The sequence below is a fragment of the Callithrix jacchus genome, chromosome 17, assembly GCF_049354715.1.
Source record: "Callithrix jacchus isolate 240 chromosome 17, calJac240_pri, whole genome shotgun sequence".
NCBI classification, from domain to species: domain Eukaryota; kingdom Metazoa; phylum Chordata; class Mammalia; order Primates; family Cebidae; genus Callithrix; species Callithrix jacchus.
In genome coordinates, this window is record NC_133518.1 from 46,099,634 (window position 1) to 46,122,276 (window position 22,643).

The 22,643-nt window shown below is 37.6% G+C and overlaps 1 protein-coding gene and 1 pseudogene across 12 annotated transcripts in view; both read right to left on the reverse strand.

Annotated features, from left to right (window-relative positions):
- The window catches only part of ARMC8 (armadillo repeat containing 8), a 110,944-nt gene that overhangs the window by 66,349 nt on the left and 21,952 nt on the right, over nucleotides 1-22,643 (reverse strand). For 6 of the 12 annotated variants that reach the window (XM_035277921.3, XM_035277917.3, XM_078354133.1 and 3 more), the window contains 5 exons: nucleotides 22,022-22,098; nucleotides 11,061-11,132; nucleotides 9,544-9,686; nucleotides 9,341-9,438; nucleotides 4,981-5,073 (listed from right to left, as the gene is read on the reverse strand). In XM_035277921.3, the coding sequence (XP_035133812.1) occupies nucleotides 4,981-5,073; nucleotides 9,341-9,438; nucleotides 9,544-9,686; nucleotides 11,061-11,132; nucleotides 22,022-22,098 (483 nt within the window). The remainder of the gene's footprint in view (nucleotides 1-4,980; nucleotides 5,074-9,340; nucleotides 9,439-9,543; nucleotides 9,687-11,060; nucleotides 11,133-22,021; nucleotides 22,099-22,643) is intronic. The other 6 variants (XM_078354137.1, XM_035277920.3, XM_078354136.1 and 3 more) reach the window with 1 other exon arrangement.
- Nucleotides 3,286-3,984, reverse strand: LOC103788831 (large ribosomal subunit protein uL11 pseudogene; annotated as a pseudogene).

Consider the following 22,643-nt stretch of genomic DNA (forward strand, 5'->3'; position numbering starts at 1 on the left):
CCCTTTCCTCCCACCTCATCCATGCATCATCTGCACTTGTAATTACAGGTACTACTTACTGGATAAATCCTACTATGGGCCAGGCACTGCTCTAAACACTTTACACTAATTGTCTCATTTGAAACAAAGGAGTCCTTGCTTATTCATTATAAAAATACTGGTGAAGACTGAAGTAGGGGAGCCAAGGAAAATAGGGGTCTTGTAAGGATTCGACCCATTTTTTTTTCTTACATAGTTACTAAATTGTGAAGATAAGCCTAATTTAGCTTCAGCTTATGTCATCACACTAAGGTTTTTTTGAGTTCCTTATCAATTTTGACAACCCAGTTTAGACACTGGCAGAGTTTAACAAAAGCTAAGTAGGCTTGCGGCCTCAGCCTCTTGCACCTCATTGTTTTTCCAACTCTATCTGCAGCCAATCTGTTCTCCTGCTTTGAGGTGACCTAATAGATTGCATTTTCCAATACATTTTATACATATCCAGCAGATACATATTCTTTTCCCCATTTTAATACAAATGGTAGAAGACTATATACACTGCTCTAAACCTTTTCTTCCTTTATAATTTATCTCAGAGATCAGACATATCAGTACATAAAGAGTTTTCTCATTTATTTGTTGGCCTTATTCTATTATCTGAATGTTCTAAACTTTATTTAATTAGTACCCTATAGTTAGACATTTAGATTGTTTCCAGTCTTTTACTATTAATAACATCATTTCAACATATACCCATGTGCTTTTAACTTTTTTTCTAAGATCTGAATAATTTATGGAATATCCTTTTTAAGTTATATTTATATGGATGGGGAAAAGATCAAGCACACTACAATCCTCTGTATATATAATTGTTTCCTGGTACTGACAAAATACCTTGATTGTGTAAAAGCAATTGCAAGGGGCCAGGCACGGTGGCGCATGCTTGTAATCCCAGCACTTTGGGAGGCTGAGGTGGGTGGATGGCTTGAGGTCAGGATTAGCCTGGCCAACATGGTGAAATCCCATCTTTACTTTTAAAAAATGTAGAAATTAGCTGGGCATGGCGTTGCACGCCTGTAGTACCAGCTACTCAGGAGTTTGAGGCAGGAAAATTGCTTGGACCTGGGAGACAGAGGTTGCAGTGAGCTGAGATCGCACCACTGTACTCTAGCCTGGAAGACAGACTCCGTCTCAAAAAAAAAAAAAAAAAAGCAATTGCAAGGAAGGAATTAGTGGCTGAACCAGCTAACAAGGATGAGCTGTCATTTGAGATGTATCAAGTCTCTCGTTTGTCTTTCCCCAAATCAATCTGCAGGAACTGGGTGGTTAGTGAGGCAGAAGCCATTGGATCAGAAGCACCTAAGTCCTCATGGTCTTTCCTTTTTTTTTTTTTTTTCCCAGAGATGAGGGTCTCACTGTGTTGCCAAGGCTGGTCTTGAACTTCTGAGCTTAAGGGATCCTCTCACCTGGGTCACCCAAAGTGCTGAGATTATGGGCATGAGCCTAGCTCTCACAGTCTTAAACTTCAAAAGATAGGTCTCAGAAATCTTAGTAAATACTTAAGAAATGGCAACAGTTTAGAAGTTAGAATTTCAACAAATATTACTTCTAGTGGGTGTTTTTTGCTGAATAAATCAGGGAGAAAATTTCAAAGATATAATTGTAATTAGATTACAACACAAATGTCTCAGTGATCTCTCCCTTTTTTTTTCCCTTCCCCAAAGGGAAGGGAATAAATGTATGTACATTTATTTACTTTTTTTTTTTTTTTGAGACGGAGTTTCGCTCTTGTTACCCAGGCTGGAGTGCAATGGCAGGATCTCGGCTCACTGCAACCTCCGCCTTCTGGGTTCAGGCAATTCTCCCGCCTCAGCCTCCCGAGTAGTTGGGATTACAGGTGCGTGCTACTATGCCCAGCTAATTTTTTCTTTTTTGTATTTTTAGCAGAGACGGGGTTTCACCATGATGGTCTCAATCTCTTGACCTCATGATCCACCCACCTCGGCCTCCCAAAGTGCTGGGATTACAGGCGTGAGCCACCGTGCCCGGCCTTATGTACATTTATTTAATATTGATCCCAGTCTAAGCAAATTAGTAATTTTAAGTTTTGTCATTTAATCTTAGCTTAACATGAGCCCCTGCAAATGAGTCTTAAAATTCTACTTCAAATCTTGTTTTTGGCCTATATGAAAAAAAAAAAAAAACATGAAAATAAAAGGGTTTTATATTTAATGACAATACATGGACCATTTGATCAGTTGTTCTCAAAGACATTTGTCAGTGTATCAGTAAAGTTGTCAATATTGTATTTTAGGCTATTATGTTATCATTGGATTTATAAATGCTATACTTTTCTTAAAGTCTAGCTATATCCCAGAATATTTAAATGTGGTTATTTAATTACAGTGGCCAATGCTAATTTAGCCAATTAAAAGATGAGTAAAGGTGACTTTCTCTGATAACATATTCTGTTCTCTTAGTGGTATGAGGGTGGCTGTTAATCATTATCCTCAGCGTAAGTTTCTCTCCAGCAAAAAAATAATGATTTAATGGTACCTCTATTATTTCAGCTAAAACAGCATTGAAAAGTTTCAGATGAGCAATCCCTAAAGTGTTGAAAAGTTTCTGATGAGTAATCCTGAAAGCTATTTGAGTAACTTCAGGAATGGGATTATTCAAACATCTCATAGCTTAAAATAATTTATCACATAGTTATTCCTCCAGGTCCAGTTTTCAGTAGCCTTTTGGGATTACTGTGGTTATGACTAGTAGATGCTGTACTCTGTTGAACACTCAGAAACAGATGATTATTTTTATTTTTTGAGACAGTTTTATTTTTTGAGATAGGGTCTCGTTCTGTGACTCAGGCTGAAGTGCAGTGGTGCAATGACAGTTCACTGCAGCCTCAACCACCTGGGTTCAATCCTCCCACCCCAGTCTCTTGGGACTACAGGCAGACACCACCATGCCTTGCTAATTCTTTTATATTTTTTGTAGAGACAGGGTTTCGCCATGTTGTCCAGACTGATCTGAAACTCCTGGACTCAAGAGAGCCACCTACATTGGCCTCTCAAAATGCTGAGATTACAATTGTGAGCCACCACACCTGGCCCCTGAAGATTTTTTAATGAGGCATACAGTTCTGGAGTATCTTTCTCAACTTGCGAGGTTGGCTATAAGACATCATTTTGGTGTTGGAAAATTCTAGGCCTTGATGGTTTAAGCTCATTTTAAGTGAGTTGCAACAAAACTATCATTTTCTTTAAGCCTTTCTTTGCCCCACCTCAAAAGATTAAGGCATGGTTCAATATCACTGTTCCTATGAGTTACCCCACACTTTGTCAAAGTAATCCAAGAAAAGAAACTTCAAAACTTTTTCACAAAAATTTTTTTTTCCACCAGTTGTTAAATGACCTTTATTGAAATATTTTCCTTTATGCTTCTTAACTAGCTGGGCATTTCACAGCACCACTGTTGATGTCATCTATGATGTCATGAGGGTGGCGGCCATCAACATTACAGCCCACAGACTGGGCAGTCCCCAGGATCTCTTTAATGATTCCAGAGAGTTCTCTGGCTAAAGATCGGTGCTGCATCTATCAAGCAATGTTGACAATCTCATCGAAAGTGATATTCCTGCTGTGTTTAATGTTTTTCTGTTTCTTTATGTCTCTTGGTGGCTCCTTAAGGGCTTTGATGATCAGGGCAGAGGCAGAAGGCACAACCTCAATCTGGGCCTGTCTGTTCTGAATGGTCAGTTTCACTGTAATCCTCAAGCCCTTCCAGTCACCCGTTGCCTTGGCAAAGTCATCACCAACCTTTTTTGGAGACAGACCCAGGGGGCCGATCTTGGAGGCAAGCACAGAAGTGGCACCGACTTCACCCCCAGTGCACCTCAGGTATATGACTTTGATCTCGTTGGGGTCGAACTTCGGTGGCATGGTGGAGGTGGCTGGTGTCGGATGAACCCGGATTCGGGACGACCGAAGAAAGTTGCACCTTGGCCTCCTCCAAGCCGAGAGCCGAAAGCCACAAAAATCTTAAATACTACTGAATAGATTGTGATAATCAGCTAGGGTTTGTTTGGAAGGGAGTGTAAATTATAATGTAGAAACTTTTCCTAGAACCAGGTGATTTAGCTTTGATTTATTTAGAAGGCTGTTCTAAAACAGCAGAGACCTATGTCTTCCAGGTGCTCACTTCTCTTATCCCTTCTTTCCTATAGTTCCCGAAGTTCCTTACTTGGCATTTGTATTACAAATGATATGGCACCATCAGAAGATACTTATTTGGTTAGAAGACATGTAGAAATTAAGAAAGTTCTCAAATAAGTAATTACCCATGGTTACCTATGGTTATCAAAAGTGATACATTCAACATACAATCTATACAGCAAATTAAATGGCACTTCATAGGCTGAAGAGAAAAGAAAGAGAAACTTTACTCAACAATGAGAAGAATCTCTCTCCTTTCTCCTTATACAAGATCACTTAAACCAGTTTCCAGTAATAGGACACAAGGGTGAGGGAAAACAGTCATGATCACACATTTCTGGTAATATAAAATGATATAATCACTATAAAAAAATGTGGTAACGTTACAAATATATATATTGACTCCAAAATTTTATTTCTTATAAAATGCCTTATATACAAGGTATTTGTTGCAGTATTGTAATAAGACTGGAAACAAACTAAATGTTTAACAATAGAGGACTGGATATATAACTGTACACTAAACACTATGCACTGTTGAAAAACAAGAATGATGGAGAGCTCCTTATGTACTGATATGGAATAGCCTTTGAGATACATCAAGTGAAAATGTTAAGGTGCAAAACAGTATGTATCGTATGCTGTCATCTGTGTTTAAAACAAAATATATATACACACATAGGTCTACTTACATATGTATAGATTATCTCTGGGAGGGTACACAAAGAAGGTACATCTTAAAGGCATAAGATTTTGTATTATAGGGAACATTTATTGTGGTTCTTACTTTACAGCAGTGTGAGAAGATCTGACAGATGTACTCCTGGGTATAGCGGGACCTGCTAAGCAGTGCCATGAGGTGCGGTATCACTGTGGCATCCTAGGAAAAGAGAGCACAGCAACAAGAACTCAGGTACCATGAGTACATTTGATGAAACAAAATATTTCCATGAGAAGGTAGTCAAATCTCTTATCTTAATGACAGTAAATCAAGTCTCTTTAACGCACAGAGCAAAACAAAAGCAACATGGCCCATCAAAACTATCTAGGCCAAGGACAAAGAAAGGGGCTTAAATATTCATCCTTGGTAACAAAATATGAGAACAGGAAATTCTCAATAACTCTCTCAAAAAAACAGCCTACATCCTCATGATAAAACAAAATCATTTCAATAAGACATGACAGAAATAAGTTCTGAAACCGAAATGTGAGGTAACTAGTAAGTTATACACTAGTACATAGTTTATAAGAATTATTGTATAAAAATAAAATTTGAAAATTTTGATCTTCAAGATGTTAAACACCAGCAACTACTAACAATATCTCATAAAGACTGTAGTTAGCAATTTTTCAATCTGTACGCGATGAGACAATTTACTTTTTAAAAGTTTTTGAGATAAGAGTCTTGCTCTATCGCCCAGACTGAAGTGCAGTGGTGCAATCTCGGCTCACTGCAACCTCCACCTCTGGGGTTCAAGCAATTCTCCCGCCTCAACCTCCTGAGTAGCTGGGATTAAAGGCATGTGCCACCACGCCTGGCTAATTTTTGTATTTTTAGTAGAGCTGGGGTTTCACCATGTTGGTCAGGCTGGTCACCAACTCCTGAACTCAAGGATCTACCCGCCTCAGTCTCCCAAAGTGCTGGGATTACAGAGACAATTTATATGACTGGCAGCTTCACAGGTACAGCCCACTCTCTGCCTATTGCTGACATTTAACAACCTATGTAATAGCACAGAATAAGAGAAAAGAATCAACCCACTCTGCTGCAAGGCTCTCCAAGAATCTCCTTTTATTTAGAACGCAGGCTGAGAGCTGTGGCTCATGCCTGTAATGCCAGCACATTGGGAGGCCAAGGCAGGTGGGTCACCTGAGGTCAGGAGTCTGAGATCAGGCTGGCAAACATGGCAAATCCCTGTCTCTATTAAAAATACAAAAATCAGCCTGCTGTCATCGTGCACACCTGTAATCCCAGCTACTTATGAGGCTGAGACACAAGAATTGCTTGAACTGGAGAGGCAGAGGTTGCAGTGAGATCACGCCACTGCACTCCAGCCTGGGTGACAGTGAGACTCTGTCTCAAAAACAAAAAAACAACAAAAGAATGCAGAAGGGCCAGGCTCAGTGGCTCACACCTGCAATCACTTTGGGAGGCCTCTAATAAAAATATAAAAATTAGTCGGGCATGGTGGTGCATGCCTGTAGTGTCAGCTACTCAGGAGGCTGAGGCAGGGTACTAGCTTCAACCTGGAAGGTGGAGGTTGCAGTGAGCCAAGATCATGCCACTGTACTCCAGCCTGGCAACAGAGCAAGACTCTGTCTCAAAAAAAAAAAAGAAAAAAAAGAATGCCGAAGAAATTAAAAGTTGAAAGGTTATCTGGCTAGAACCGCAGATAAGAAAGAAGACTTAGCTCAAGCTTCCCAGTCAATGACATCACAAGAGCTATGCTTCCCAAGAAGGAATGTGCATGCAAATTCCCAGGAGATGTTCTTAATGTACTTTGATACTGTAGGTCTGGGGTAGGATCCTAAGAGTCAGCTTCCAAATGAGGCTGATGCCATTGGCCTACAGACTCTACTTTGAGCAAAGAATGGTGAAGTACATAGCAGCTAAGATAGAAAAGGTAGAGAAGTAGATTAAAAAGTCTCTATTAGGCTCCTAAAGCTATTTCCACCTCCTTCTTTTCCTCTAATGTTCTTGCATTCCTCAATTTCCCTCAGTTACAATAGCCCCCATCCCATTTTTTCATATCTGCCCCCTTTCTGTTAATTGTGTCTATATATCTACAGTTTACAGATGATTAAATAAGGCAAAGAACAATTATTGAATACAAAATTTACCCAAAATCACCCACCTAATAAACACAATTTCAAACTAGAAATCCTGCCATCTTCTTACTGGACTACCTACCCCATCTCTATTCTACAGCCTGAGTTGCTCAAACAGCTGGCTTTTATACACCCCAACTCATAGAAGTCAATTAATACACTGAAACACTGCTGCTAGTTATTCCCCAATCCAACTCTTTACAAATTCTCCACTGTCTCTGAGGTATAAAATATCTGAGGCACAAAATTGAGATGATTCATAATTTAGATATTCTATCTAAATTTAACCTCCCTGGGTCTCAATTTTTCTCATGTAAAACAGTTGGCATAGACCAGAATTTTCCAAATTGTGCACCATGATCCATTAGTAGGACAAAAATCAGTTTAGAGAGTGAGGTGGGAGGAGTTAAAGTAGTTGGCCAGGATCAACTTCTCCCCTTATTATGGGATTGAGGGTAGGTGAGAAACTTCCAGGGTAAATAAGACAGGTGACTGGCTTAATCTCTGCAAACATTACCATATGAACTACAGGAAAATAAACTGATATTTACTAAGTCCTCTATGGAAAGCTTTAAGCAGGATGTCTACAGTAAAGTAGTAACTCTTAAAGAGAGAACCTGGAAATTTGTTAGAAATGCAAATTCTCAGGCCACACCCAAAACTCACTGGATCAGAAACCGGAGGTGGGGTTTAGCAATCCCTGTTTGACAAGCCCTCCACGTAATTCTAGTGCAACCTCAAATCTGAGAACCACTGCAGTAAACAATCTATAGATATATGAGGTATGACTCCCTGAAGAATCTCACATAAAACTATGAGGTATAAAATAAAGATGTTAGGCCACGTGCAGCAGCTCACACCTGCAATCCTAGCAGTTTGGGAGGCCAAGGCAGGCGGATCATGAGGTCAGGGGTTCAGGACCAGGCTGGCCAACATGGTGAAACCTCGTCTCTACTAAAAATACAAAAAAAATTAGCCGGGCATGGTGGCATGCACCTGTAATCCCAGCTACCCAGGAGGCTGAGGCAGGAGAATCACCTGAACCTGGTAGGCAGAGGTTTCAGTGAGTCAAGACTGAGCCACTGCACTCCATCATGGGTGACAGAGCAAAGCTCCCTATCAAAAATAAATAAAATAAAAGAATTTTCATAATTTAGGTGCTCCCTATGTGAGGTAACCCATAAATCTCATCTACCGACCACCTTATGTATCATTAAGGGCCAGCGGAGTATGTGTCTGATGTAGAAAGGACAGGCTAGGGAGCCATGTGACATGTCTCTTCTCTATGCTTGCTTTGCCTATGCCTCTTTATTACTTCTAGTCTTGAAATACTTAAAAAGCCTAATTCTGGGTAAGATCTCTGACTCCTGTGTGCACAATTTAACAACATAATTTGTTATGTTGGCTCAGATAATCACAATCACCATTTTTTTGAAGAATGAAAAATGACAACACAGAAACCAGAGGGCATTTCATCTGTGGAACTATGTCAAGAAACTTGTCTCAGGATTCTTTCACATATACATACATACCTACATACACACACACACACACACAAATTCACATGTATAGTGAGGCAAGAACTCAAACAGTTTTTGAGACTTTATTTATTAGAGTCAGAGTCTGTACTGTCACCCAGGCTGGAGTGGGGTGGTGATCTCCAATCACTGCAATGTCTGTCTCCTGGGTTCAAGTGATTTTCATGGCTCAGCCTCCCAAGAAGCTGGGGTTGCAGCTATGTGCCACCATGTACAGTTAATTTTTGTAGTTTTAATGGAGACGGAGTTTCACCGTGTTGGCCAGTCTGGTCTTAACTCCTGGCCTCAGGTACTATATCCGCCTTGACCTCACGAACTCCTAGGATTACAGGCGTGAACCACCACACCTGGCAGAGACTTTTATTATTTTTTTGTTTTAAGTTACAGGATCTTGCTCTGTCACACAGGCTGAGGTGCAGTGGCACCTCATAGCTTACTATAACCTCAAACTCCTAGACTCAAGCAATCCTTCCACTGCAGTCTCATGAGTAGCTAGGACTATAGGCATGCACCATTGCACCAGGCTAATTTATTTTTATTTTTATTTTTTTCATTAGAGATGGAGTCTTGTTACATCACTCTGGTTGGTCTTGAACTCCTGGCCTCGAGCAATGCTCCCACCTCAGCCTCCCAAAGCACCGAGATTACAGGTGTGAGCCACCATGCCCAGCTGAGGCTTTTTTATACAACATAGTTATGATGAGTCTAAAGATGCCAAGCAAATTAGGAGTAGGCTGTTAGTGAAATGCAACTAATATCTCAAATACATCTAAAACTCACTGTATACAGTAGCTCCTCTGGAGTGACAGGACTGGTGAAAATGGTGCGCAGGCATCGGAGACAAGCTTCAATAAACTTCAGGTCTGGGGACAGTAGTCCTATTAACAGAAACTAAATTTAGGACTAATCCTCTCAACCAGTATTTAAAGTACTGTAAACTGATTCTTATCTTTACTTGAGCAAAAAATGGCTTCCCTACATACCTTGCAATAAGGCAGGGATAATATGGCAGTCCAGTAGAGACTTGACATTGTTTTCAGTACCCATAGCAAGACTTCCCAACACCACTGCACATTCAGTTTTCAGCTCTGTGGTTGAGGTTTCTTGCTGAAGCAAGTACAACAATCTAAAAAGAAGGAACTTAATAAACAAAAAGACTAAAAAAATTTAATCAAGGCTCAATGTGACCAAAAAAGGCTGTGCAGTCCACATAATAAAAACATGATTGGTTGAGTTTATATTAATTCAATGGTCATTTGTTTATCTCATCTGCTAATTAAAGAAAGAAACATCTGGAAAAAAATCTAGAAGAGGTTTTGAAAAAAAGAACTATCATATTCTCAGGGTTTATCAAAAGTGTACATCTGAAAGTTGTCCACAAGTGGTCTCTGTAGAAACAGCATCATCAGAGTCCACATCATCTACCACTTCCTGTTGGGTCTCCAAAATATGAAGACTCTCAATCAAATGCCATGTGCTGCCAGATCTTATATTCAAACTAGAAATCTAGAAATGCTACTGCTCTGAATCTAGAGCAGAAGTGCAGTTTGTAGAGATAGAGCCTAGAGGGAATCTATAAAGCCCTTGTGCAGCTCCTCAGGTAAGGGAGTTTCTTCTTTCTTCAGTTTTCTTATTTGGAAAATGAAGAGATCCTCTCATTTCCACTCCAGCCTGGCTTGACAAACAAATATTCCCCAAACCCTAACCTTCCTCTACTTATGACCATCTACCTTACATTCTAAGGTAGGACCCTCATGCTCCCTAAAGCACTATATGCCAAACATAAATCCCCTAAGAAAGGCTGCTGACAGCTGTAGGGTTACTAAAGTATACATTTGAGGTTGGTGACATTAAAGACATTTAAACCATTAATTCTTCATCAAGACTGGAAAATAAGGAGAAAAAAACAAAACAATAAAAAAATTCTGAATAAAAAGGTAATAGCAACTGCACAGAAAACTTAGCTCTGAAGAGCAAAAGTAAAGAGGAAGTTATATAACTGTTATTGCTTGCCCAAAGGAAACTTACTAGGTCATCAAAAGAAGAAATCAAACTTCCTAAACTTCCTATGTTAACTTAAAAAACTGCAAATTGTAGAAATCAGAAGTTAAAATGAAACTGGATTAAAAACCAAGCAGAATTTTTTCCTTTAAAAAAAGGGTCTTATAAATTACTCACACATAAAACTGCCAATGCGCTAAGGAAATGGAGAAGAAAGTATCAGGCTGTTGTACATTGCTTATGTACCTAACGAACCCTTTTACTGTAGGTCAAAGGTCTTCCTGAATTTCCAAAAAGTATTAGCAGTCAGTTTTTATTCCATTCTCTGTTACTTTATAATTTTTTTCTTAGAGATGGTTTACATACTTATTTTTTAAAATAGGATGTATTTTAAGAATTGGATAGACAATTCAGGAAAAAATGGGTTCTATGATTGAGAGTAAGAAATACATTAGAAACTAGTATGAATGACAAGAAAGGGGTGAGACAGCAAACATACCTTGGAACAGCTCCTAAAACAATGAGATTGGCTTTCTGCTTGTTGTTTCCAATTACAGCATTTTTCATGTCTCTGAATTCAGGGGGAAAAAAATAAAGTATGTTGAGACAGCACTAAAAAAAATCAAAGATCATTCTACTTTACTATGCAATATCTTAGATTTGACAAAGTGAAAGCACTGACCTTTTTTCACCTAAAGTACTAAGGAAGTGATAGAGATAGGTGTGGAATGAATGTGAGGGCTGTAAAACAGGCAAGTATTGTAGAAAGTGAGAGATATCCTGAGTACTAATGAAAGACTTCCAGGACTGAATTGAGTTCTTCCAAAAAGGGTACCTACCAATCCTTTAAATATAAAGCAATATAGTCCACCTTCACACTCAGCTCTAGGAATAGGGAGTGAGCTAAACAAACAAACAACAAAGAACAGTCCACAGAACATATCTCCTTGCTTCAAGGATCACACTTTGTTCACTTTTTTCCTTTTTCTTTTTTGACTTCTTTATATACTGTTTCCTGTAATTCCATTTTATCTGGTTTATTGTCTTACTAACTGTACTTCTTTGGGTTTTGTTGTTTTCCAATGCATCTTTTAATTTATTGCCGTTAGTCTGCAAGTGATATTAGCCCACTGCACGTATATTTTGAGAGCCTTGCATATATATTTCCATTTCCCCATCATTTTTTGGGCTGTTGTTATACATTTTTAAATTGGTTAGAAACAACACAATACATTGTTACTATTTTTGTTTAAGCAAATTATTTCTTAAGAATATAAAAAAATAACAAAAAATACTTTACATTTCTCAGATATTCACAGTGTTTTTTACTCCAGCTACATAAAGCTCTATACTTCACCAGGAGCAAAACTCTATTCCACAATAAGAGAAACTCTACCACTGATCTATTTGTAATTGGTTAAAAATTTGTGGTTGGTTCAAAAGAAAATGTACAGAAAAAATAAATAGCTCGAAATAAACCCAGTACTACTAATAAAATGTTTAAAAAATACTTCCCCGGCCGGGCATGGTGACTCACACCTGTAATCCCAGCTCTTTGGGAGGCCTAGGCAGGTGGACTGTTTGAACTCAGGAGTTCGAGACAGACCGAACAACATGGCAAAACTCCGTCTCTACAAATAATACAAAATTAGCCAGGTGTGGTGGCACACACTTGTAGTCCCAGCTACTTGGGAGGCTAAGGTAGGAGAATCACTTCAGCCCGAGAGGTGGAGGTTGCAGTGAGCCGAGATCATGCCATTGCACTCCAGTCTGGGCAACTGAGCAAGACTTTGTCTCAAAAAAAAAAAAAAAAAAAAAAAAAAATCAACAAATAAATGTTATAGTCATCATACATTTCCAACACCAACACCAATCCTATTCACTGGAATAAAAAAACCTGGTAACAATTAACTCTTCCCTTCAACTGCCTTTTTTTGATTATCACAGAAAAATACTGCAACAACTAGTGATGTGCTAAAAGCAGATTTTCCCCACAAGTTTCTGAATGGCATTTTTATAAGTCAGGCCAAACACTAAGAATGCCTGGTCTTTCTTCCATTAGCTCAGTGCCTGAGGGTAAGGCTTTTTTCCAAGGCCTAACCTATCCTTCTGTAAAGTAACCCTCAGATCTTCTACATGGTTTACAAGAAATAACTAGCAATTTTTTGTTGTTGTTTATGGGACTAAACTAAATGAAGTTTACTGAGGTTTTTACCAAGCTCTGATACATGAATGTAAAGTTATACAGTATCAAAGGCTCAATTAACAAGGTTAGTAAGACATTGTATTTCTAAGCTCCTGCAACCTCATGGATGCCTGTTTTCTTTTCTTTTCTTTTTTTTTTTTTTGAGCAATGGCGCGATCTCGGCTCATCGCAACCTCCACCTCCTAGGTGCAGGCGATTCTCCTGCCTCAGCCTCCTGAGTAGCTGGGATTACAGGCACGCGCCACCATGCCCAGCTAATTTTTTTGTATTTTTAGTAGAGATGGGGTTTCACCATGTTGACCAGGATGGTCTCGATCTCTTAACCTCGTGATCCACCCGCCTCGGCCTCCCAAAGTGCTGGGATTACAGGCGTGAGCTACTGAGCCCGGCCGCCTGTTTTCTTTAGAAGCTTTAGTTCCTAATCATCAGTGTATGTTTACTTTCCTCATCTTCCTTTCTCTTAATGTGTTCTGTCTATACTAACGTAGTACATTCATTTGTCCAGCCCCTATCTACTCAGAGTCTGTGTAGTGCCAAGTGTCACTCTGAGTGCTTTCTATTCCAGAACTCACAACCCTAATATTTCACCATTTTTTCTTCTCCATTCTTCTTAATTAAGCAGAAATGAGGGGTCCTTAACATTATCAAATGAACCCATTCCAAACATCTGAAACCATGCTATGTTTGTATAGACAAGACCAAACAAAAACCCCTACAAAACAAATTTTCGAATTCTCTTAATAGTTTACAAAAAGGACACAAAGGAGGTAGTTGATGGCAATAGAGTAAATGCAAACTAAAGAGAACAAAATACAATGGACCAATGTCTAAAGAAAAAAATTCTCACTCTGGCTTTAATAAGTAAATATACCAGTTCTAGATAAGGAAAAAAGATGTTAATAAATTCTATTCAATTGTTACTACAAAGGAATGCTGGTAAATTACTTCTATGAAGAATTAAAATCAAAACGATTAGCAGGATTAAGGAATCAATTTCAGATGACAACTTTCAGCCATCTAGATGAAACTTCTTTTGGTTCCCAGAGTGTAGTTATTCTTCTCTGTCATCTCCTTATTCCCTCCCTCATACCTCCCCCTGGCTAGCTTTACTCATCCCTCAAGTCTGAATGTCACTTCCTCCAGGAAGCATGCCTGACACCCTCAGGTCAGGGTTAGGTGCCCTTCCTAGTTGCCCTCTATCATAATACAATGATCACTTTGTTAGGATAAAAGTATGTCTCCTCTTGAGAGGCAAGAAAGCCAATCTGATCTGGAAATATCAAAGAAGTTTACTATCAATAGATCATTAATTATAGTAATTCTAGATATCCATTATTTTTGTAAAATGCAAACTCAGAGCTACCATCCAAATGGGAACACACCACTATCCAAGATTTATATATTACATTCAAATTTACAAAACATTCCACATCCACTACTTAATTTCACTTTCATCATAACCTTAAGTAACAGTAACTCCATTTTACAGAGAAGAAAGCTACAGCTCATGTTTGGGGCTTTTTTCAGAACCTAATATTAAATGACAGAGCCAGTTTCAACCCATGTCTTTTAAGCGAACTGTTTTTTCCATTACTGCCAGCACATCAGGCATTGACAAAGAACCAATGGAAAAGACAAATGAATTCAGCAAATTCATTTTCTTTTTCCTTTTGTGTTTCAATTTTACATTTATATACAAAATAAAAGTGTTTCTAACTTTCAGCCAGACACCCTTTTCCCAGTAGACCAAAAGAATGTCATCTCATGCCCACCAACTTTTAATGTTGGGGAAAATGCTCTACTTACTTCTACTGAAATTCAACAACTAGTTTTTGAGCTCAGCACTGTGCTAGGCTCTATGGAGTATACGAAAGCATCACACAACGAGATGTCTGGCCTGAGGAGTTCACAATATCCCTGGAGTGGCAAAAATAACACTATCAATATAAGTCAGTACGACATTATAAACTGAGTGTTTATAAGGCCAAGAAAAGTAGATGCTCAATAAGCTTAAAAGGTTTTGAGGCAATGGTTAAAAACTAAGATAAACCTTAGAAAACAGGACTTCGATAACCAGATGGGAGGGCAAAAGGAGAAATCATTCATACAAGACCATATTGGAAATGAAAATGGTATGTTCTTGGGGCACTATAAGGAGCCTGAATTGAAAAAAAGTTCACTTTAGGGTGGCATGAAAGATAAAGTTAGAAAAATGATAGGGAGATGAGACAAACTAAAGGGAGATGAATTAAGAAGCAATCATATTTCAGATCACAGAAGAAACATGAAGGAAGCAGTGACAGGAAAATAAGCTGAGTGTGAAATGGGTTGGAATGCTTATAATACTAGAGTTAAGAGGGACAGCTAAGTGGCTGATGCCACCTTTGTGATCTCCAGACCCCCTGTGGTTATCTTTATCACAGCATTCACCATGCAAACTATCATGGATAGTCTCTTTAGCTATCTGACTACTTCACTGGACTTTGGGACCCTCCGTTCTTTAGACTTTTAACCCCCACCAACGTGCTAGCACAATGCCTAGTACTAGGCAGGCACTCAATAAATGTTTGTTGAAGGAATTAATCAATCTATCTAGGTATCTGGTTATATAAAACTGGTTAGTGGAGCAGCCAAAGGAATCATTAATACAAAGGTCATTTTGAGGAATCAGTTAACAAGATGATTTCATAGGTTAAAAAAAAAATGTGACATGTGACATGTCTTGAGTGACTACTTCATGTCTGGGCACGTGGGTGCAGGAAACAATAGAAAGCTTAAAGAAGAAATCTAATCTCTCAGCAAGACAAGAATTGATCTGGATTTTGTGCACACTGAATTATCTTTGAGGTGAGATAAGAATATCCAGGTAGAAAGGCTAGAAAGTAAGTCTTGGGGATATCCCACTTTTGGGATGTGGGAGAAAAGAAGTCAATATTAAGATGTTACAAACATACACTTGTTGAGGAAGATTTTCAGATAAAATGCAGCTAGAATCTTAAATGTGCATGCTAATAAATGGACTTGATAAGTACCCACATTTACATGGAGGTTAAACTTTCTACTTTACTTTATTTGCTCTGAAAGAGATTTTTAGTGTGGCAGAGAAAAAGGGCTTGAATATTAAAATGTACAGTGCCTACCACAGCATATGTCTAAATTAGAGCATTATAAGGGTGATGAAAACCAAGAGAAAAAGTAAACACTACATGTTGCAATTAAAATAATAGAAAAAGTTTTTAAAAATGGGATCTAGACCTGCTGCAGAAACCATTTCAGTCAATGAAGTATGAGTGTATTTATTTCTAAACAGTCAAAACTAGCAACCATTTTAACTGAAAACCTACTATCAACTAAAAACAAAATTATCTTTAAAAGTATTTAAGACTGGAGACTAAAGCTAAAAATCAGTCACAGTCATGCTTTGCTTAATGACAAGGACATGTTATTTGACGACGGGGATATATCCTGAGAAATGCATCATTAGGCAATTCAGTCCTTGTGTGAACATCATAGAATGTACTTACACCAACTAGCTAGTACAGCCTACTACAGACTTAGACTATATGATATATTTTATTGCTTGTAGGCTGCAAACCTGTACAGCATGTTACTGTACTAAATAATGTAGGCAACTGTAACACAATGGTAGGTATTTGTGTATCTAAACATATTTAAATACAAAAGTACAGTATTATAATCTTTTGGGGTCACTGTATATGCAATCTGTGTTTAACTGAAACATCACTGCGTAATGCATGACTATACATATATTTCATTTTGAACCGGTGTTACTTTTCACACACCTAAGGCAGCTCTTTTCTGCTTCATGTTTCTAATACTCTATATATCATTTCTGGTCTAATTAGCATGAAGTAGCCAAAAAGCACACTGGATACTGAAAACTACAATTTGAGTATAAAGTTTGATCTACTTATAAAAACTCACTGTTTATACAACATTCATTTGTAAAGTAAGAAAAAACACATATTCATGGGTAACTAGAATAAGGGCAACGTGGTAAACATATTATTTCGACTGTGAGAATCACAAGCATATACACTGCTGTCCCTGTAACTGTAATTATCATTATTTTTTTGGAGAATAAAATACCCAGATACCCAAGTATGATAACCATTGTGTTATCAAGCATGGTTAAGAAATGAGGTATATTCGTATTCCAACTAAAGTTACATGACAATGAATTCCATTGTCATTATTGAATTGTTAATTTTAAGAATTAGCTAATGATGATCTATTATCCAAACTAAAGTTATTTTTAACATAAGGCTTTGATTCAAGAGGCATTTGGAAAATTTATAGAAAAATTCAGCTCAAATCAACTGGAGCATATATTGAATATCAACATGTCTAAACTGAAAAAACAAAGTTGACTGTAATTTAGTTCATTCCTTTAGAGAAGAAAACCGGTAACTTGATGGAAAAAAAATCTAGTTCGTTCTTTTTTTTTTTTTTTAATTTTTTTTCTTTTTTTTTTGAGACAGAGTTTCGCTCTTGTTATCCAGGCCGGAGTGCAATGGCGCAATCTCGGCTCAGCGCAACCTCCGCCTCCTGGGTTCAGGCAATTCTCTTGCCCTAGCCTCCTGAGTAGCTGGGATTACAGGCCCGCGCCACCATGCCCAGCTAATTTTTTGGATTTTTAGTAGAGACGGGGTTTCACCATGTAGACCAGGATGGTCTCAATCTCTTGACCTCGTGATCCACCCACCTCGGCCTCCCAAAGTGCTGGGATAGTTCATCCTTATAAACTCTGTTTTATCAATGTATGATTACAAATCACCTTACATTCTCCAAAAATGAAGAGTAAAATTTAGTGACTGTGTTAATAATGCCAAAATATTTTGGTAGATACTAATATTTTAAATATATTTAATTATTCCAAAGAACACAAAAATGTGTTAGAACAGTATGGAATAATATGGCAGCATACAGTTGAGTGCTTTATACATTTGAAAAGATATATACACATATGCATTCAAACATATATTTTTTTTCTTTTTCTTTTTCTTTTTGAGATGGCGTCTTGCTCTAACGCCAGGCTGGAGTGCAGTAGCACAATCATGGCTTACTGTAACCTCCGACTCCCTGGTTCAAGCAATTCTCTTGCCTCAGCCTCAAGAGTAGCTGGGATTACAGGCACACACCACCACACCCAGCTAATTTTTGTATTTTTAGTAGAGACAGGATTTCACCATGGTGGCCAGGATGGTATCAATCTCCTGACCTCATGATCCTCGGCCTCCCAAAGTGCTGGGATTACAGACATGAGCCACTGTGCCCGGCCCAAATATATATTCTTGATGTTCAAAGTTAATAGTATATAGACACATGTATACTAACAGCTTATCTGTCTGCAAGTTACTTAATTCCTGGATAATCCTACCTGCCGAATTCTCTGAATTCTGTCTCAGAATATATAGTTTTAAACAAGTAGGACTCAGATCACTTTATTACATTTGGTATTAAAGTCACCTTTGTGTATGTTTATGTATAACCCTCAACAATAACTGATTAAGACCAGGCGCAGTGGCTCAGGCCTATAATTACGACACTTTGGGAGGCCGAGGTGGGAGGGTCACGAGGTCAGGAGATCAAGACCATCCTGGCCAACATGGTGAAACCCTGTCTCTACTAAAAATACAAAAATTAGCTGTGCATGGTGGCAGGCACCTGTAATCCCAGCTACTCAGGAAGCTGAGGCAGAATTGCTTGAACCCAGGAGGCAAAGGTTGCAGTGAGCTGAGATCACGGTGCTGCACTCCAACCCAGGCGACATAGGAAGACTCCATCTCAATCAAACAAACTGATTAAATGTATTAGGAGAAATTTTCTAATTGATATTTTTTAGAATACTTAAATTATCCTAAACCTTAACCCTTTAACTTAAAAGTTCTTAAAACCCAAAGGCTTCATTTTATGGGAACTCTTACCCTTAAGCTCATGAAAAGAAAATGAAACATATTTATTTATTCCTAAATGAAAATAGCATACGTTTTAACTAAAAACCTAATATCACCTAAAAACAAAATTATCTTTAAAAGTACTGAAGACCGGAGACCTAAGCTAAAAATCAATTACAGTCATGCTCTGCTTAACGACGAGGACACGTTATTTAACAATGGGTATATGTTCTGAGAAATGCCTGTCTACATTCTACTGAAACCAGAGACACAAAATTTCCTGGAGCTAAGAGAATTAAATAATCATTACCAAAATATATTCATATCATCAGTACATTAAAATGCTTCAGAAGACACTTTAGAAGTGGATTCTTGGTGGGGGGGTGGAAAATCACATGATTCTGCAGCATCCACAAGTGCCTGACTGAATCCACCAGAGGTCTATTCAACCTTTCTAATTCTATTAAAGTCTTAAACTACAAAGCTCACTCACTACATTGGCTTATATCATCTTTTGACTTTCAACATAGCAATAACAACAAAGGGCCATGTAAGGCTATTTGCTAATTTAAAACAAAACAAAACTTCGTCATCCAGGCTGGAGTGCAGTGGCACAATCTTTGCTCACAGCAACCTCCATCCCCTAGGCTCAAGAGATCCTCTTACCTCAACCTCCTGAGTAGCGGGGACCATACACCTGGCTAATTTTTTTTAATTTTTATTTTTGTAGAGATGGAGTTTCACCACTTTGTCCAAGCTGGACTTGCTGGGTTCAAGTGATCCGCCCACTTCAGCCTCCCCAAAGTGCTGGGATTACAGGCATTAGCCACCATGCCTGGTCTCTGTTAATCTTTTCATTGAGATTCACTAACATGAAAACCAAATCAAGTGCTCTAATTTGTTATGTTAAAATACAAAACTGTTTAAATAGCTTTCACTCATGAGTTGCAAAATCACATGAACAGTTATTCTTTCTCAAATATGAGATTTAACATTGTTGAACCAATACTGTAACTTCACCAAAAAAGTCCAACAATTTTTTTTAAGCCACATGCAGATCTCCACACTACAGTAAGCTCATAATTTGCAATGCAAGGTAGTTTAACTGACATACTTACTCTCTGTTGTACTTTCAAAGGCTATAGTTTATGACCTATACAGTGACTTCCCTCTTCTTTTGGCTCATATCTTACTCCTTACTTAATGATCGTCTATCCAGTTATACATATGAAATTTTGCTTTTTTCAATAAAAGGACCTGATTTTGTATTTAAACTTTTTATACAACAGGACCATTCAAGTTTATGTTAACTATTTTACTACTTAACAAAGTTACCTCTAGATAACTCCCCATTCTTCAACAACTGAAAGTTAAGCAATTCTGATGCTTAATGTTATTTTTCAACAAGGCATATTCACTGACTAGGTAAAATGGTCCACTGTGATGTGGGCTATCTACAAAGAAGCTCCTCATATTTAAGGGTAAAGTTATAGCTCTAACTCAGCTAGTAGATTAGTTGTAGACGATGATGAAGACTCATTATTCATCTTTAGTTTGGTTTTTTCCTGCCAGTATGTTATACACGTTCACAATCTTATTTGTCTTCAAGATAAAGCCCATGCTCTTTCTACTCTACCATTTCTTCATACAAATGTTTCTTTATGCCTATCTGACAGCTAATTAGGTCTCAGACTGGCAGTTTTTCAAAAAAACACTAAGGCTATCAAACTACGTTTTACCTTCTTTGTTGTAATTCTGACTTTCCCATTTTTCTTTTATCATTTATTTGATATTTTATCAATTTTTGAGAAACTACAGTGTTCTTTGGCAAGTAAAAAATTTCTCAAAGTGACAACATTTGAATCAGCTACTTAGATAGAACTCTACAAGCCTATCACACGGAATCCTTGATTACTAAATTTAGCTTTCTCCTAAACATAGTAGCAGTAATAGCATCATATTTCATAATTATTTATTGAACACTTAAGTGTAACATTCTCAACCACTTATTGAGAAATTTTAAGTAACATTTAGAATTATCTACATCCAGAGCTATCTGGCTATCTATGGAGACTATCTGTCTAAGGAAGAATGTTAAGTTAAACTTGCCCCCTTGACTACTTTATGTGTGTAGGCACTACCCAAACTGATTTATTTAATATATGAGTTTAATAAATCAATTTTCCTGGTAATAATTAAACTAGTCTTAAAAGGAGTGATTAAAGTCATTATAAAGTTATAATGAGAAAGCCAGAAATAGCGTTTTTTGTAAACCAAGATGACGTGAAAATGTGTCAAGTATCTCAGGAAGATCCTAACTAGCTTCTCACCATCCCTTCCAGCTCAACTTGAATAGTCAAGCAGTTTTACAGCACTTTTATCTTACCTCTCTTTATAAATTCACAACTCCAAAGCATCCTTCCTACAATGCCTTTGGAGAGAGGCTTTAAGAACTACAGTCTGAAGAAACTTGTATAAACACAGCATCCTAACCTTGCCACGGCTGAGCACAAATTAAAGTACCATTTGGCTGACAACGTTTATGGGATTAGAGAAAAAGAAGAGGTGCCCCTCTTTAGGTGCCCTCACCATTACTCAAATGTATCTCGACATTTTTTTGTATCCTTCTTCCCATAGACACAGTTCAGGCCTGTGGATCCTTCACATTTCCCAACCCCATGATGAGCCTTAGTCTAGTCCTTCCTCCTTAGAACTAATGTGCTAAAAGTATGATAATCTGAAACTCAAAAGGAAAGGGAATAAATTTTCTGAAATCTTATCCTATTTGCTCCTCTTAATTTTTTAAGAGCATAATTACTTCTGGTATATTGCTTTAAAATGTTTCCTCTCATTAAACATAAAATTTTGGAGGAAAAAAAGGCATTTAAGTTATTAAGAATGACAGCTTTCTAAATTCTAAATTTAAAACATCAATAGGAGAATCAATCTTGGTGACAGTTAATGAGTTAACCAAAAACAAAACAAAAAACCCTACTGATCTATTATTTCACTGCGTTCCAATTATGAAAGACCATCAATCTTATTCTCCTGCTTTTGTGGATACTAAAGAAGCAAAAGCATTCTCCAAAGAAAACATTTTTTTTAATGTGAAACAAGTGTTCTATAAAAAATGAAGCTAACCATGTCTGTTAACAACTATTGAAAAGACAATTCTTTACAGTAAAATATTAAATGTTATGAATGTCAGTCTTTCTAGAAAAAAGCCAAATGAAAAAAAAAAGGTATAATTCTGTATTTTCAAAATTAAAATATTTGGCAGATTAAAACATGAAAACAAACAACTTTTTGATAGACTCTTAAATACATACTACTTACATGACACCTTGTAGAACTTTCTGGGGATCAGGGTCAAATAGCCTGTCAACATAGTGGCGACTGCTAGCTGTTACTTCCTAGAAAGTGGGGGGGGAAAAATTATGACATCTGAAGCCATGCAAATCACAAATTCACAGCATCACCCACAATATCAAGTGACTAGATAATTTAACTTAAGGTAGATGCATTAAAATTTCTATTAAATACTTAATTTTGCCTCCTTATGATATGAAATACTTAAGCAGGTGACTTTTCTCTCTCGGGTATCAAAATAATGGGAAACTGTAGTGTTCAGTTCAAGATGTCAAAGATCAGTATTTTTCTTCTAAGAATGCCCAATTTCAAAAGTAAGAATGTCCCTGGTATACTATACATTTTACTAAGTCTTGAAACTAGCAGGAGAGTTTAGAAAATCAACATAATTACAAAGCACATAACTTCATTCAAAAGAATCATCAGGAAGATGTTAAGTATATTTTTGTAAATATTTTATTAAATTAGTCTGAAAAAAGCTCATGATAAAGATAAACAGTAAGAGAAGAAAGAAGACACTTAGTTCTCGCTAAACACATAGCTAGACAGTGGGACCTTTGTGGTGAGCTCTGCAAGTTTTACCAACAGA